The sequence below is a fragment of the Aphelocoma coerulescens genome, chromosome 4, assembly GCF_041296385.1.
Source record: "Aphelocoma coerulescens isolate FSJ_1873_10779 chromosome 4, UR_Acoe_1.0, whole genome shotgun sequence".
Classification (NCBI taxonomy): Eukaryota; Metazoa; Chordata; class Aves; order Passeriformes; family Corvidae; genus Aphelocoma; species Aphelocoma coerulescens.
In genome coordinates, this window is record NC_091017.1 from 70,645,132 (window position 1) to 70,660,526 (window position 15,395).

At 41.2% G+C, this 15,395-nt stretch overlaps 2 protein-coding genes across 10 annotated transcripts in view; one reads left to right on the forward strand and one right to left on the reverse strand.

Moving 5' to 3' along the window:
• Nucleotides 1-2,644, reverse strand: part of CFAP99 (cilia and flagella associated protein 99) — a 55,200-nt gene extending 52,556 nt beyond the window's left edge. The window contains exon 1 of the mRNA XM_069014595.1: nucleotides 2,553-2,644. The gene's annotated coding sequence lies outside the window, so the exon portion shown is untranslated. The remainder of the gene's footprint in view (nucleotides 1-2,552) is intronic.
• A 552-nt stretch (nucleotides 2,645-3,196) lies between these two features.
• ZFYVE28 (zinc finger FYVE-type containing 28) overlaps nucleotides 3,197-15,395 on the forward strand; it is a 150,539-nt gene continuing 138,340 nt past the window's right edge. For 8 of the 9 annotated variants that reach the window (XM_069014601.1, XM_069014602.1, XM_069014603.1 and 5 more), the window contains exon 1: nucleotides 3,197-3,497. In XM_069014601.1, coding sequence (XP_068870702.1) covers nucleotides 3,459-3,497 — 39 coding nt within the window. In that variant the 5' untranslated portion in view covers nucleotides 3,197-3,458. The remainder of the gene's footprint in view (nucleotides 3,498-15,395) is intronic. The other variant, XM_069014605.1, reaches the window with a different exon arrangement.

Here is a 15,395-nt window from a genome sequence, read left to right on the forward strand (position 1 = left end):
GTAGAAGAGAACATTTAGGTCAGGCTTTCAAGATCACAGTCAGAACAGCTGACAGGAGAAATGAAAACACAGTACAAACATTAAAAAAATAGAAGACATAATTACATATTGTAAGTATCTCAAAATACCTTAAGGATAAATGGTTACTGCACCAGGTTATTTGACAAAACATAATTAAAGACGATACAGAGAAAAACATGGATATTTGCCTGTGTGCATACAGGTCCTATTTAACACACTGCTCTTCCCAGTGAAATGCAACAGAAAACAAAATTTTAGTCTTAAATCTCATCACATGTTGCTGTCAACAGCCTGTTTTTCAAAAACAACAAAAGAATAGGAACAGAGAGGAATTATAAGGAAGCAATGACTGTTGGTCAGCAGGCTGGGCCGTGATCACAGCTCTTCAGTGGGCTGGGCCACTGCCAAGGTTTCTGAAGGCACAGCAGTTGAGTACTTGTTATGTTTGATGCTTTGTTTATGAAATGACTGGTTTTGTCTATCTCAAATGATGTCTTACCCATATGTCTGAGAATATGTAGGACTGGTTACCTCGACTTTAATGTTCAGATGACAAGATCTATAATACATTTGTTCCTACACATGCACATGTTGTTGTGTATGAAAGACCAATGACAGCAATTATCAGGCCTGAAAGTCATTAATCTGGTTTAGCAATGGGAAAAAAATGAGCACAAAAGTAACTTTCCATGGTGAAAATAAAAATGGATTTTTGAAAATAGTTCTTGTATTTTAAATATCATTGTATTTTGATGTCAGAAAAGAATGTTTGATCAAGATGATTCATTCCCACAGTGGTAAACATAATTCATTTCTTGCTTTAAAATATTATCATAACATTTCCAGACACAGTGGTATTGTACTCTGCCTTTCAGCGCTATCTTACTCAGTAATAATTGCCTAAATAGCACTTTTCATTACTAATCTCAAGGCACTGAAAAAAAGAGTTTGTCTGTGATTATGTTCAATTTAGCCTTTTAGGTACCTGTTATGATCAAGAAAAAATGTCCAAATAAAAAAAAAAGGTTCAGCAAAACAGGGCTGGATCGTGACAAGGGATGACAAACACAGAAAGAGGAACTACTGTGCAGGGGAATCACTGTTACTCTGCTCCTTTGAGAATCATTTGTTTCTCAAGTAAGAACTTGCCAAGGTTCTTACAAGGGATTTTGGATGAGCCAGAGAGAAATATCTCTGTACTTCAAGCTGAATCATAATTCAGGCTCCAACACCTCTACCAGTAACAAATGCTTTTTCTTCTGGCATGGCAGTAAGAAATTTGAGCTCTCATGCTCTGATATTCACCCCTCCCCGCAAATAACAATAATTAAACCCAAAAACTGGAATGTGGAAACTACGATGTATAGTAATGCCTTCAGATCTCTGGACACACACAGGTTCTTAACAGAAAGAACCCCACTTCTAATTAAAGAAGCTGCTATTATTATTGCCACTGTTTTAAAACATACACATCAGGAATAAAGTTTTCGGTATGTTATGCACCTAATTTCCACACAGTTGGTTAGAAAAATACTCTAATTACTATGTACAAAAATGATACAAATTTATACTGTGTATAAAATGGTAGAAATTTTCTTCCATTATCAGCTGTAGATTTCAGTTAAAGGAGGTGAGAACCTGACTTAACCTTATTTTAGAGTGGAGCCAGGAGATATTTTGAAAGCAATTACATAGGATAAGACTGGCCACAGTTGTAGGGATTGGTTTCAATGACCTGAAAGGTTCTTTCAGGTTTTACATCTGCTCCTATGTTCCTGGCCTAGAAAGACTGAGATTGAATTTCCTCTGATGAAAGGTGTCATAATTAAAAACAGCTGAACTAAACCTCCCTTCAAAATTCAGACAGATCAGATGGAAAATGTTCACTTTGAGGATCCTAATTTTAATTTTCCTATATTTCAATGTTTTGCATACCTACTGCAACTGTTTTCCTTAACATGACATGGTATTTTTTATCTATTATCTTGTATAACTTTAAAATTAAATACATATTGTACAAAACCTTCTGCAAATACGTTGTGTTATATTTATGAGGTGGGCTAGCAAATGGACACCAAGGCTGGCTACTTGCCCAGAATTTCAGGGAGCAATGCCCAGCAACCCTGTCCACAGTGTAACACAGGCCCCTTGATCTTTTCTATTGTACTTATAAAGACTTAATAAATATGAACACTGAAAGAAGGTAGATTTAGATTAGATATTAGGGAGAAATTCTTCCCCGTGAGGGTGGTGAGGCACTGGCACAGGATGGGCAGAGAAGTTGTGGATGCCCCATCCCTGACAGTGTTCGAGGCCAGGTTGGATGGGGCTCTGAGCATCCCGGCTTAGTGGAAGGTGTCCCTGCCCATGGCAGGGGGTTGGAAATAGATGAACTTTAAGGTTTCTTTCAACCCAAACCATTCGGTGATTCTATGGTTATATGAAAATAAAGGAGCGAAGGAGTCACGAGCCTGGCCAGGGCACCCGCCACTTTCACCGGGAATTGCTTTCTTTCCGGAGGTGTCACGTACGGCCACATCTGCCTTGCTCCGCCGCTCCGGTTCCCGTCCCTGGCTGTTCCCGGCGCTCCCGATCCCGCTCCCAGTTGCCCCCTCCGGGCGCGTGCCGTCCGTACCCCGGCGCGGTCTCTCCTGCCGGACGGACCCCGCGCGCGCCGTTGCCAAAGGGCGCGGGGGCTGCTGGGAGCTGTAGTCCTTTCGCGAGCCCTCCTCAGTGTAGCGAAACGGCGCGACTGGGTGCGCGGAACTACAGGATCAGGGAGACAAGATGGCGGCGGTTGTTTGCCGCCGTTGCCAAGGAACTCGTTCCGCGCCTCCCCGGTGTTTCCGCTCACGGGCAGCCAGCGGTCGGTGACCCGCCGGTTGCCGGGGAGCGGCAGCGCCGGCGGGCGCAGACAGGGCCTGCGATCCCAGAGCGGACGCGCGCAGAGCGCCCTGCGAGAAAACTACAACTCCCGGCATCCACTGCAACAAGGCGGTCGCCGGGGCGTGGCCTGCGCGGTACGCAGTCTCCCCGCCCCCTTCGCGTGTTACGCAAATGAGCAGCGGGGTGGGCGGGGCGACTGCGAGGGCCCGCCCCGGGCCGCCCCCCGATTGGGTGGGGAGGGGAGGGCGCGGGGGAGGTGTCGCACATGCGCGCTGGGGTGGCGCTGCCGCCGGCCGCGCAATGTTTTGGGGGCGGTCGGGGCGGCGCGGAGCGCGCGGAGCCGCCGGACGGTCCCTGCGCTGACGGGAGCGCCCGGCGGCCGCTCCGCGGAAGGAGGCGGCGGCGGCGGAGCGGGGGGAGAACACAACCCGGAGAAGCCTCCCGGCGAGGGGCACGGGTCGCTCCTGTCCTCTGAGCGGCGCGGGTGAGGAGCCGGCAGCCCCCGTGGCAGCGGCGGCGGCAGCGGCAGCGGTGTGTCAGCGGCCGCGGTGATGATGAACAGGTTCAGAAAGTGGCTGTACAAACCCAAGGCAAGTTGCGAGGAGCCGCCGCTGCCCGGCACCGCTCCCCGGGGTCACCCTCACCCCGCGGATGGAAGTCGGGACGGAGATCCCGGCGGATCCCGGCGCGCAGCCGCGGGTCGCTCCGCGCCGGTCCCGCGGCCGGGAGGTGCCGTGTGGGGCGAGCGGAGCCCGCGGGCGCTCGCGCGGGTCCCGGCGGCGCGGTCGGAGCGGGGCTGCGGGAGCGGCTCCGGCGGCGCGGAGCGCGTCGCCCGCTGCGGCGGGGGATGACAAAGCAGAGCGGGAGCCGCGGGGCTGCTCCGACCCGGGGGAGCGCGGCCCAGGGCGGGCTCGGGGCTCTACCCCGCACCGCGGAGCCCGCGGAGAGGCGGCGGAGCTGGCGGCTGTGCCCGGCCCGTGCCCGGGCAGCGCTCCTGGGTGCGCTGCGGGCTGCGTGGAGCCCGGACCTGGGGAGATGTTCGGGCGCTCCTGTTGAGCTGGTAACGCTGTGTGTGTGCACCTGAGAACTTTATAAGTTAGGAGGTTTATTGGAAGGTGCTCTGTACGCATGAATCGTGTGCCCTTCTCGCTTTGAAATTCTTGGAAGGAATCCAAGAATCGCGGTTTGCTTTGCAATGAAATTATCATCTTCTGGCACGAGTTAAGTAACAACTGTCTGGAGAGTGATCTTGTCTCTCATGTGATGTTCGGATTGTAAATCAAGGACATTACTGGTTTTGAACATCTACAGCATCTTTTTCTTGTCCAGACATCGCATCAGTCAGTATAGTTATTCACTTTCTGAAGTATTTGATTTAATTTCGGTTCCTGTTGGTCACTGTCACCCTTTTTTTCCTATGCTTTACTATCAGTAATAGTGTTGAGTCTCAGTTTGTAAATCTTCCATGCACTCAGTTCTTTTGGCTGAATTATGGCCAGTGTGTTGCAGTTAAAAAAAAAAAAAGCCGAGGTGAAGCTGCAAAATATAAGCTCATATTATGCTGGCTTTATGGATTTTACACGTAGTCATAACACTTGAGTACTTCTGAAGAACAGGTACTTGTCAGATATGGCTGCTAATAGCTGCAAGGGAGATAATTTAGTAACTGAAAATATGGTAACAAGTTAGAGGTAACTTTTATGAAATGTTATTTGTATATGTTTTATGCAAGGGAAAAACTAAGAGAAGAAGAGTTAATGAACAAAAAGAAATACTGGTAATCTTAAATGCAAAAGAAATCATCCTGAATATAGCTTTTGTCACTGTTTTTTTAACCTAAATTCATTAGCCGTCACATTGTTTTCTTTCTAATGGAGATTTCATCTTTTTGTGATAAAATTTTTTTTTAATATATCTCTTTGTTGTATGGTGTGTATTTGGCATTCAGGGGCTGTATCAAATAAGGTATACTTAAAGTTCAGTGGGACTTCTCTGTGGTGGAGGAACTTTTCAAGCCTGTCGCATGACACTGGACCTCATAAATCAGGAACACCTATTGCTGTTAGTTTAAAACCAGTACCACTGCATTGTGTTGTATATTTATACCTTCTTTGCCTAGTTTCTCTTAGTTTCAGTAGCTTACAACATCATTTTTGTTCTGGTGTTCAGAATGGGTTGCTGGTGAATTGTAAGAGCTTCAGAAAAAGGCATTTTTCCTGGTGTGCCTGTTGAATGGGTGTGGATCGTGTCATTAAATACACAAAAGTTTAAATAGCACTTCTTTTATAGAAGGTGAGACAGAGGATCTCACATATAGGGACTGTACCTTTCCTGGTTGTACTACTTGCTTTCCTATTGCAAGGAATTTGCAAGGATTCCTTCCCATATGGTCAATGGGTTCCAGGGTCTCTTTTGAATATAATACATTTTGAAGATGGCTTTCCTGAATATTTATTCTGGTAGGGGTTCTCAGTACTCAGGACTTATGTTACTTACTTAAAACCCTCTGTTAGGTACTATGGGTGCTAGATGCATTTTGTCAGTTAGGTTTTGCTACTCCCAGTGATGGGGAATGCTGCTTCTGAAGTATTCTGGGTCCTACTGCCATATAACAGGACTTCTGCATGGCAGTAGATTTTGATACCACTGGATGGTTGGCCTAGAGCTTTGGTGGCCATTTAGAGGTACTTTTGAAGGTGAGGGGTGGGATGACATCAGAGTGCAGCAAATTCACAGTACAGCCTGCTCAGAAACCTGAATATATCGTTTAGCTTAATCCTAGGGGAACTATTTCATAATTCATCCCTGAAAAAACACAGCCCCAAAATATGTAAATTAATTCAGTTTAATCTTTTAAAATGGTGGAGACAAGGAAATTGAATAGAACAGAGTGCATAACAAGGTGGAATCACAAAACTCTTAGGATAATCATCAGTTACTGCAAGATGCAGGGTCTGCATCGATGTGAGGATATTTACTTGGTAACTGCTGCATCTGTTTGAACATACCAAGAATGGGAGAGAAAATGTGGGTGTAGGAAGTGGAATGTCTTGACTAATGTTGTGAGCATGTCACGAGAACAGCACGACTTCCCTAGATCCTTGTTCAGTCAGTGTTCTTCCTGTCCAGCTCTGTTCCTCAGGTATGCTGATATGCCAGATTTTAATGAACCGGATCAAATGCCAGTGGTAGAGGTAACCAGAGAATGAAATAAATAGCAGTGATGTGATCTGTAGAGCTGCTAGGAGGCAGACTTTTAACTGATGTATTGGAGACAGAGCAGAGACAAGATTTTGTTTCCAGCCTTCTGTGCCACATCGATTGTTGTTTAATTTTTAAAATGTTGTCTGTAATATGTGTTTTGCTTTTGGGGACTGTGGAGTCAATGCATTTTTAAGTGTTTGGAGGGAAGCTGGTGTTTGCTTTTGAACACTTTTGCAGAGGGGTGATTTGAAGCAGTAGTGTTGTTGAATTGCAGCATTGGTGGAGCAGTAGTTACTCTGTTTGACGTCCTCAGGACACTGCAGGCTTGCCAGGCACTTTTGTCTTCCTGAGACAAAAGAATGATCTCTTCTAAATCAAGATACTTACCTGTATACACAGATATAATAGCAATGTTCCTTGCCACTTCAGGGAATTTCTTGTCTTGTACTGTCTGCTGCTGGAGCATTCCACAGGTGTCTGGTCAGAACCTGCTCCCAGTCAGGTCTGAGCGTCCAGCAAAAATACGTAACTGGACTGGTTTTGCAGTGTTTTGAAATGCATTTGATATCCAAAGAATTCAGGATAATTTCTGTGAATGCTGCTGCTTATATCTGGAGACTAGCTTGAAAAATGCGTGGGTAACTAGCTCACAGGGGTACCAGCTTTAAATTGAGCACATGTTTATTGGTATTTTGAAAGAGCTGTTCTGTGTATGGTAGGAAAAAAAAGTCTGTCTCTAACCACAACTTGAATATGTTTTTAATCTGTTTATCATAGCAGGCTGAAACACCTTCAGTTTGTGTTTATTTTTCATATCTTTATTTTAAAAAATATTGCTTGTTTTGTGTTTATATCTCTGATTTTTTTTTTGCTCCTAGTTTCTTTGACGTAGTAAATACGAACTTCTAGCAGTTAAGGTTGAAGAATTTTTTATGTTCTTGTAATTCAGTCAAAATTCATAGTCTTTGGTAGTAAAGGTATTGCTTTGTGAACGCCTTGCTGCAGTTAAAGGATGCTCACAAAGTATGCATAAAGTCTAGAGGTTTTGTAGGTGTGCTTTTTAACACCCCTCTCCTCTAAGACTGACCGAAGTGCAGCTGTACCCTTAGTGCCTGTTTTATTTAAAAGGCTGTTTAACTCCCATGGGGATGTGAAGGTGGATTTACGGAAATGGCCCCAACTTGTAGCTAGGAGTGAGCACTTACTGACAAGTGGGTACTCAGCGCAGCTCTCTCACATCCTTCAGAGGCTGTGCATCTTCTCCCCCTGGAGTGCCTGAGATGCTGAGAATTGTAGTTACTTTCTTCTTGTGTGTTCGTTCTGAAATACTGTTCATTGGTTCTTAAATCTGATAATTACTTTCTGCAGCTGGATTAGCAGATACATCTTCAAGATGTTCTTTTTGCCTGTTAATGTGTGTGTCTGCAGTGGTGCTCTGTGATCAGAAATAGCATTTAGGGATAAGTGGAATGGCAGGTACTTGGAGAAGGCTTGTTTCTGTGTTTGTGCTTAGTGCCTTTTTCTTTTTAAAGGATCTTTTTAGCTATATTTCTATGAAAGTAAGCCATAGGTAGTAATAACTGTTGCTAATAGTAGTTCTTAAAGGACTGTAACAGCAGATAGGTATGCTAATTTAAAAATGGCTTAAAAGATAGTAAAATGGTATCTTGGAACAAGATTTCAAGCATGTAAGATGAAGAGAGTATGCCTAGCAAATGTAGAGCAATCACATAAAGTAGAAAAGTGAGAGCCAGTGGCAAAACTCAAAAATAGCCAAATAGCCTCTAGGAGGTTCTGTATTACTTTGCAAAAGCAGAAGTGTTTAAAAAAAAAAAAAAAAGAAAAAAATAAAAAGTCCTAGGTGAATGTTGAACATCAAAAACTTCACATAGAGTAATCTTTCTCAGCAGGGTTGTCAGGGTTGCTTAGTGGCAGAGCTGACTCCAAAAAGTAAAAGATGGGAAATACAATAGGAAATAGCTGATTTGGTTTTTTAACAGTAAGAGAAGAAACATGTTTGCAGGATTTTTTGTAGGAAAAGATTTTAAGTAGGAAAAAGGGATTTAAAATATCTTTGTTAGAAGAATGGAAGGTAGTAAAAAAGTACACAGTCAACTGTGCTTAACATAATGCAAAAAGTATTTTTAAAATTGGGCTGGTAGAATGAGATGCAGGAAGAGAGCGAATTATTTTAAGAAGTGGATGGAAATGGTCAGAGATGAAACAGGACAAAGCTGCTGGAATAGCCAAGCAACTACTGATACTAGTTTTATGGGAGTGAATGGAAAAGGTAGCATGATCTACCAGTGATAGATGGAAAGCAGATAGCATCTTATTTTGGCTATGATTTCCGAATCTTAAAAGTGAAAGGTTTACTGTTCACAGAAGAGAATTAGAGTGAGTTTATTCTTGGGAAAAATGTCTTAGAGTGAAGATTGAAAGAAGAGGTAAATGCTATTTATAACTTATTTTTGTTTGACTGGTGCCATACAGTATTCAAAGCCTTTGGGCACAGCAGTTTGTCAACAAAATTTATTATTTAATGCAATATTTATATTAGCAACTAATGACTTTCCAAGACAGAAGATTGAGGAGTTTTTCTTACTTGAGAAAACAGCTGTTACTGGGTTTTTGAAAAGTCACTGTTTTAATGATCAGCTCTTTGATCTCACTGATCTGCGTAATTATTCTTGTTGCCCCTCTCTGATCAGAGGCTGCAGCTATTTAACTTCATTAATCAGTGTTATTGATAACAATCCTGAGAAAGGCAACTTATAAATCATCATGCATTATTCAGAGTTTTGCATACTGAATTGCTTCATTTTAGAAGCACCATCTAGTGGTTTGAACACAAGCGTGGGAGCTAATAATTCTTTGCTGATGTATTGTAGCACTGCAGCTAAATCAGGACAATTACCTGCAGTCATATTGTTTCTTAGCCTTGGTTTACCTGTAGCTGAAAAAGGGAAGGAGGTCACAATTAAGATAATTGCTTGGTTGTTGGTAATTACTCTGATGTCAAATGTATTTGTACCTTGTGAAATTATTTTTTGATGTGGATTGCTGTGAGCAGAGTCATGGTATATCAGATCAAAGGTCTGTCTAGCCTGGTGTGATATCTGGTGGTTATCTCTTTCTGTGTCCTGTAAGATGCCTAGGGACAAAGATGAGATGAACAGAAAGTGATATTTCCTCTGGGCTCTTTTTAAAAATTTGATAATGTGCAGCATAGGAGTTGAGCTATAGATTGTGCTCTTATAATTCAAAAGCTTATGAAGTTGTTTCTTTTAAATGACTAATAATTTTTCAATTAATTTATATTTCTGGTTTCCATAATACCTACTAGCTTCTCAGTGCTTATAGCTGAGTTTGATTCCAGTTGAGGTAAGCATTTTCCTTTGAAACTTTTTCAAACAGCCAGTGGTGTGACCTGATGTGTCCCTTGTCCTGCAGACTTATCTTCTGATCTTTCTCATGGAAACCTGATTTGGGTGTTTAGATTCTGTTGCTCTCCTCCCACAATGTCATGGTACTTAACAGAATTAAAAAAAAATGACTCCTTAGAAATTACAATGCATTCTTCCTAGGTTGTTTTAGAGGTATGACAAAAAACCCCCACTAAGAATATTCTCAGGACCACAGAAGAATATTTTCTTACTGAACTAAGTGAAAAGTAAACCATGCAAATGCTGTTGATGTGCTTCATTTAACTGCTTTAATAGTTATGATGATCTACTTTCCTGGCAGTTACACTGGCAACATTGACTTAAATTAATTCACTAAAACTATTTTTAAATAATGGTGTTAAAAATAAGTTAATTGAAGGCTGTGTATGTTTATTTGGCTCACATTTGAAGGCTGACCTACCTTCACAGTGCATGTGAAAGAGCAAGTTTCTCCAGCTTGGTTGTTTTACTGGAGGATGATGCTAAATTGAGTCTGTCTTACCTGTTCTCAGCTGAGTCTTTGTTTTCATCTTGAAAGTACACAATATTCCAACTATTTATTGTATCTCAAATGACAGGCTGGGATCACAGGTGTAATGGCCATATGCCCCCTGCTTGCATTCAGGAAGAGAATTGCTGCATTCCATGCTAGCTGAGGCTCTTGCATCCTATAGACTTGAGCTGCCCCTAAGTCAGCTAAAGCAAAGTGCTTAGCCTGTGTCTGGTGGACAGCTCAGTGTAATAGGATACGGTTTTCCTTTGAGGTAGTGTCAGTGGCCTGCTGTTTGGAAACAGGTGAGTGACAAAAGTTGTAAGGCATTTTCTAGAGGTCTAGTTTTAAGATATAGCAAAGAGTGAGGTTTTTTGAGAGATAAAATGTTTGGACAACTTAAAGCATTCCTGACTCAGTATACCTTGCTGGTGCGACTGGAAGGTCTTGCTCTTATTTATTTTGATGTTGTGGGTCAGACTCTACTACATCCTGTATGTGTTTCTGTTCTACCCTGCAGGCTGTAGGATTTTCCTGCTTGTCACTTCAGTAGTCAGTGGCTTTTTTGCATTACTACTCAGGCCTCTAGCCTGACAATTCCTCTTGACCTTTCTGATCCCATAGATGGTGCTTCTTCCTGTGGTCCCTCTATATCCACGACCCTCTCCTCCCTTACTGTTACTGCTTTTGATCCTGTTTAAGATGCCCTGGAAAGCTGATCAACAGGAACTGAATTGTGCCTCTGCTTTGCTTGGTCTTGGTAGGCCATAAGCTTGTTTTTCTTCTCTTATAGGGTCTTTACTCATACTTGATAGTCATTCAGAATGAATAATCTAAGAGTGGGCATCACATCACTACTGGGTACACTATTCTGGATGAACGAATGAAAGGGAAGTAAATGGGGGAAAAGGAACTGGAGGAGACAGGTGAAGATGGGGTTGAAGAAAAGACTTGGCATAGAAATGTAAGAAAAATAGTTTGAGAGAGGAAAAAGGGAGGATGACTCTCCTACTCTTTCAAAATGCCTGCTCTTTATTTTGAAATGGAACACAGGTTAATTTAAATTAGGGTGATGTTTATGCTGGAATGTGTTAATTCCTGTCATCAAGTAGCACTTTGATCTCTGAGAATTATAGGTGGCTGAAGCTAAACTAACCGGATGCTCAGGGTGTTCTGCATTTCTGCTTTGCATTCTTCTAATTCTCACCTTCCTTTGTAGCCTTTTAATGTAGGAAACATTTCCTGACGTTCTGAAGTTCATCAGATGTTCAAAAATGCAGTTTTTTCAGGTTATTGTTTCCTGTCAGGAAAGGAGCTGAGCTTGAAAGGGGTCGTGCATGTTTGTCTATAAGTGGCTTTCAGATGTTTGTTATCTAATAAACTTCTTTATGAATGGTATGGGCTCTCATAGTAATGTCTCTTTGTCTAATTCTCCTTCTGTAAGCACCAATCTCCAGGCAGAAATATTACCTTACTGTCTTGGTCCAGTTGTTGAAGCTTGTGTGCTCTTACCATACAAATGAGAACATACCAGCATTCTTCCTATAAAACCCTTCAAATACTCTCAAAGCACTGCTTTTTACTTTATTTTGAAGATGCATATATATAGAGACAGAAAGAGTGAATGTCTGCATTGCTAAACATTTAATGTTTTTTTCTAGGTATTTTTTATAAGGCTGGCCCAGTATACCTGATCTAGTAAACAGCCTTACAAAAACTTCTTGATGGAATTTATACCATTTTATGGTGCAAGATGGATGGATGTAAGCCCTTAAAGAATAAAGAAGAGCTAATACAATGGAAGGAACAGGCAAAAATGCAAAGGGCCTTCAAATCTCATCTGGGACCCATGACGTATTTTGCTTTGTATCTTAAGGAATCTTGCAGGTCCTCACTGAGGTGTAAGAGATGAAGTGGGAATCGCAGCTCGGTTTTTCTGTTTTACTTGGTGATGGGTTTTCTGTTCTCCTTGGTGATGGATGGTGGTTGTGTGGTTATATGAGGTTCTGTAAGGAGATGTGGTGCCATGGGTGTTTCTTGCAAGTGTACACACATGCCTTGTTTATGTGGTTGTAAAGACATATTAGTTTTGCACTGATTTTTCTCTAAGTCTGTTTCTAGTTGATTTGAATGTTCATGGTGGTGAGTTTGGCTGGATCTAAAGGTTCGTTTTGAAGACCATAGGTAGCAGTGGGTTCTTTTGAGGAATGATCTTCCTGTGCACTGTACAGCTATCTTACTATTTTTTTGTATAAAGCTGAGCATAAGGAAGTTATGTCATGATCAGCAGCAAATAATTGGAAGAGACCTTATGTTAGAAAGTGTATATTGGGCACTGACAGGTGCTCACTGGTGTTAATTGTTAATCTGGCTAATATTTTCTTTATATCAAAGTGTTTGAGATCTGATGTGTTCATGTTGGAGAACCTGGTTTCAGGTTCATTGTGGTGGTGTTTTGGATTTATTTTATGGAAAAGCATCTTTGGTAGTTTTATTGTATTTTGATAATTCCTTTGCTAATGGTTTTGTGGAAGCCGTTCAAAGTATATTTGAAGAAAGTATTATATCCACAGCAAGTATTCTCATTTTCAGTAAGACTGGTTTTTGTGGTTGGTTTTTGATTTGCTTTGTTGTTGTTTTTTAATTTTTGTTGGTTTCTTTAATTTTTTTTCCTAGGCTATATCATATCCTTGTCCAAAAGTTTTGTTTACTGCTTTCAATGCCTTCTGTTTCCCTAACATTACTCCCACCTAGATTTTTTGGTGGGGTTTTATGCATAATTGCAAACCTGCTATAAATTTTTTTCCTTCTTGATTTCAGTCAGGATACTTGACAAATACTGGACCTGATAGTAGTGGTGGCAGTAGGAAGACAGGGACAGAAGCAGAAAGGCAATAGGCTTTTTTCTCTTCACTTCTCTCACTAGAAGAGACAAGGAAGCAAGGCTTCTTATGGAGTGTTTAGGTGTTTATCTTTATTTTAGAGCCTGTATTCTGTTGGCAACTTAATTTTTTTGTCCAGTTATTTTTTAAAGTTATACAATTAATTGGCCACACTATTTGCTTTGACAGTTAGTTTATTTCAGGAAGCCTTAAGTTGTAACTGTTTTTCAGTTTATTTCTTTTTCTACTGAAATTTGAGAGTTGCTATTTGACAGTTTCATAGTAGACAGTTGTAGGTATAGTTGATACAACCCACCAATAAGTTAATGTTAAAATAGCTCTTACATCTGAATTTTGAACTATTCTTAGATATGGAACTGGGATGCAATTTCCTCAAAAATGAGTGAATCTTTTTAAAGATGACATGTTTTTCAGTGTGAAAAAAATAAAAGCATGTTTTGTTCTGTATTTGAAATGTTCTTTTAATTTCTTAGTGTAATGTATGTATACCTGTCTTCATGGATATATAATTTACTGTTCTGATGTTAACAAATCAGTGCTGGTGAATTGTAGGTGCCTCATTGTGTTTGTTTCCTGCATGAAACGAAGTTGTCTACTGTATAATGTCATCTGAGTTGACCAGTGCATTTGATCACCTTGATCAGGTTTTTGATTAAAGTAGAAAAAAATGTGTCTGATGGACAGAAATTCATACTTCTTAAGAAATCATAAACTGTATAAGGCTGTCATAAATAATACTTCATGAGTAATCCTGAAGAGTTAATAGGTGACAACCTTTTTCCTGGAAACATTAGTTTTACTGTAGGAAAGATAAGCACAATTTTGCTTAAGCCCAGAGTCATTTGTTATCAGTCAGGTCAAGCAGTGAAATGTTGAGAGGTTGGTTTCAGCTCTTTTTATAGTTATTTCTCTGTCATATATATCCACACGTGTCTGCATGTTGTGTGTGATCCAAAATTTGTCTATCATCTGTGCATCTTTCAAATACAAAGTCATGCTTCCTATCTCTGAAATGGGGGACTGAGGCATGAAGGTGAGAAGAGGTTATTTGGTGCCCTAAATGTAGGCCAATAGCCAAACTAGCCATAAAAGCATAATTTGGGGATTTTGTCCACCATTTTATTCCTCATTTGCCACTTCTTGCTATCCACTGCTTTATATGAGATTATTTTCCTTTTAGGTTACCCTACAGTATCGTTTTACAGCTGAAGCAATGGACCAGATTGTATGTACTTTGCTTTTCAAAGATTGGAGTGCAACTTACTGTTGCCATATGTTAGATTTAGTGTCCAGCTCTTGCTTACAAATGAGAACATATGGGAGATAGGTAATGGTGATTTTCAACTGTTAATTAGTCATGGTTAAAACGATACCTCACTAACCATCCCTCCAGTCAGTTCTGTCTTTCTCATCTCCCCCTCGTGGTAGCATCTCTGGTGTATGTGGACTTGCAAAACTTCTGAGGGGAGAAAAAAACCTGTTTCCTTCCACTGAAATGCTTCTGTAATTTGGAGGGTGTGAGTCCCAACTGAGGTGGGGCCTTTTACTTCCAGATTTTGTGTTTTGTTTGCTTTGAGTGAAATCAAGTTGCTGATGTAATGCTGCATAGTATAACAGGAATTAGATGCTGAATGCTGGTACCTGTGATGTAAATAGGCTTTACAGTGTTGGATAAAAATTTTATCAGTAATGACTAATCTTAACCTTTGAACCTGTTCATTGCAGCTCATGACAGGATGTGGATTTTAGTTACTGGGTCTCACAGTCTGGTTACTTGAACTCTATTACTACACACTGTTTATTACTCTCTTCTTTTACTGCTTATTAGGTAACTTTTCTATTGAAATGACCTAAATCTTCTGTAAAATAAGATATGATCAAATGTATTAGTGCAATAGCAATCACTTTAAAGCAAAGAGAGACATACATGCTTGTCTCTAGTGTCCAGGATACCTGACTCTTATCAAGAACTTTTGTGCACTCTCCTTGTGAATTTTAAGTCAACGTGGACAGTAAGGAAAATGCAGGAATGCTGCTGTGCTCAGCTAGTTCTTCAGCTTGCAGCCATGTGCTCCTGTCTTAGCTCCCTGATGTTGGTGTTGGAAATTGTGTAGCTGTGCCTTGCATTGCATCATCTTTCTGGCACAGGTGGAAACTTCCTTGCTTTGTTTATATAATTTTGCAGGCTCAGTTATCAGCTTAATTGGGGAGAGGGCAGCATGAACTTCTCCTTTGGTGGCAGGATAGTCTTTATATTATCTTGTACCAACTACGGCGTTGCATCTTCAGTGTCTTAAGTGCTTGTGTCTTACGTTCTGTTCATGATATAAATACTGGTAAAATGAAACCTTAACCCAAATTGCACCAATTCTATTGCTCCTTTTGTGTGGAAGGTGTTAATTTCTGTAATGCAGAGGCCAGTCAGAAACCCAGGTGAAGTCGTGT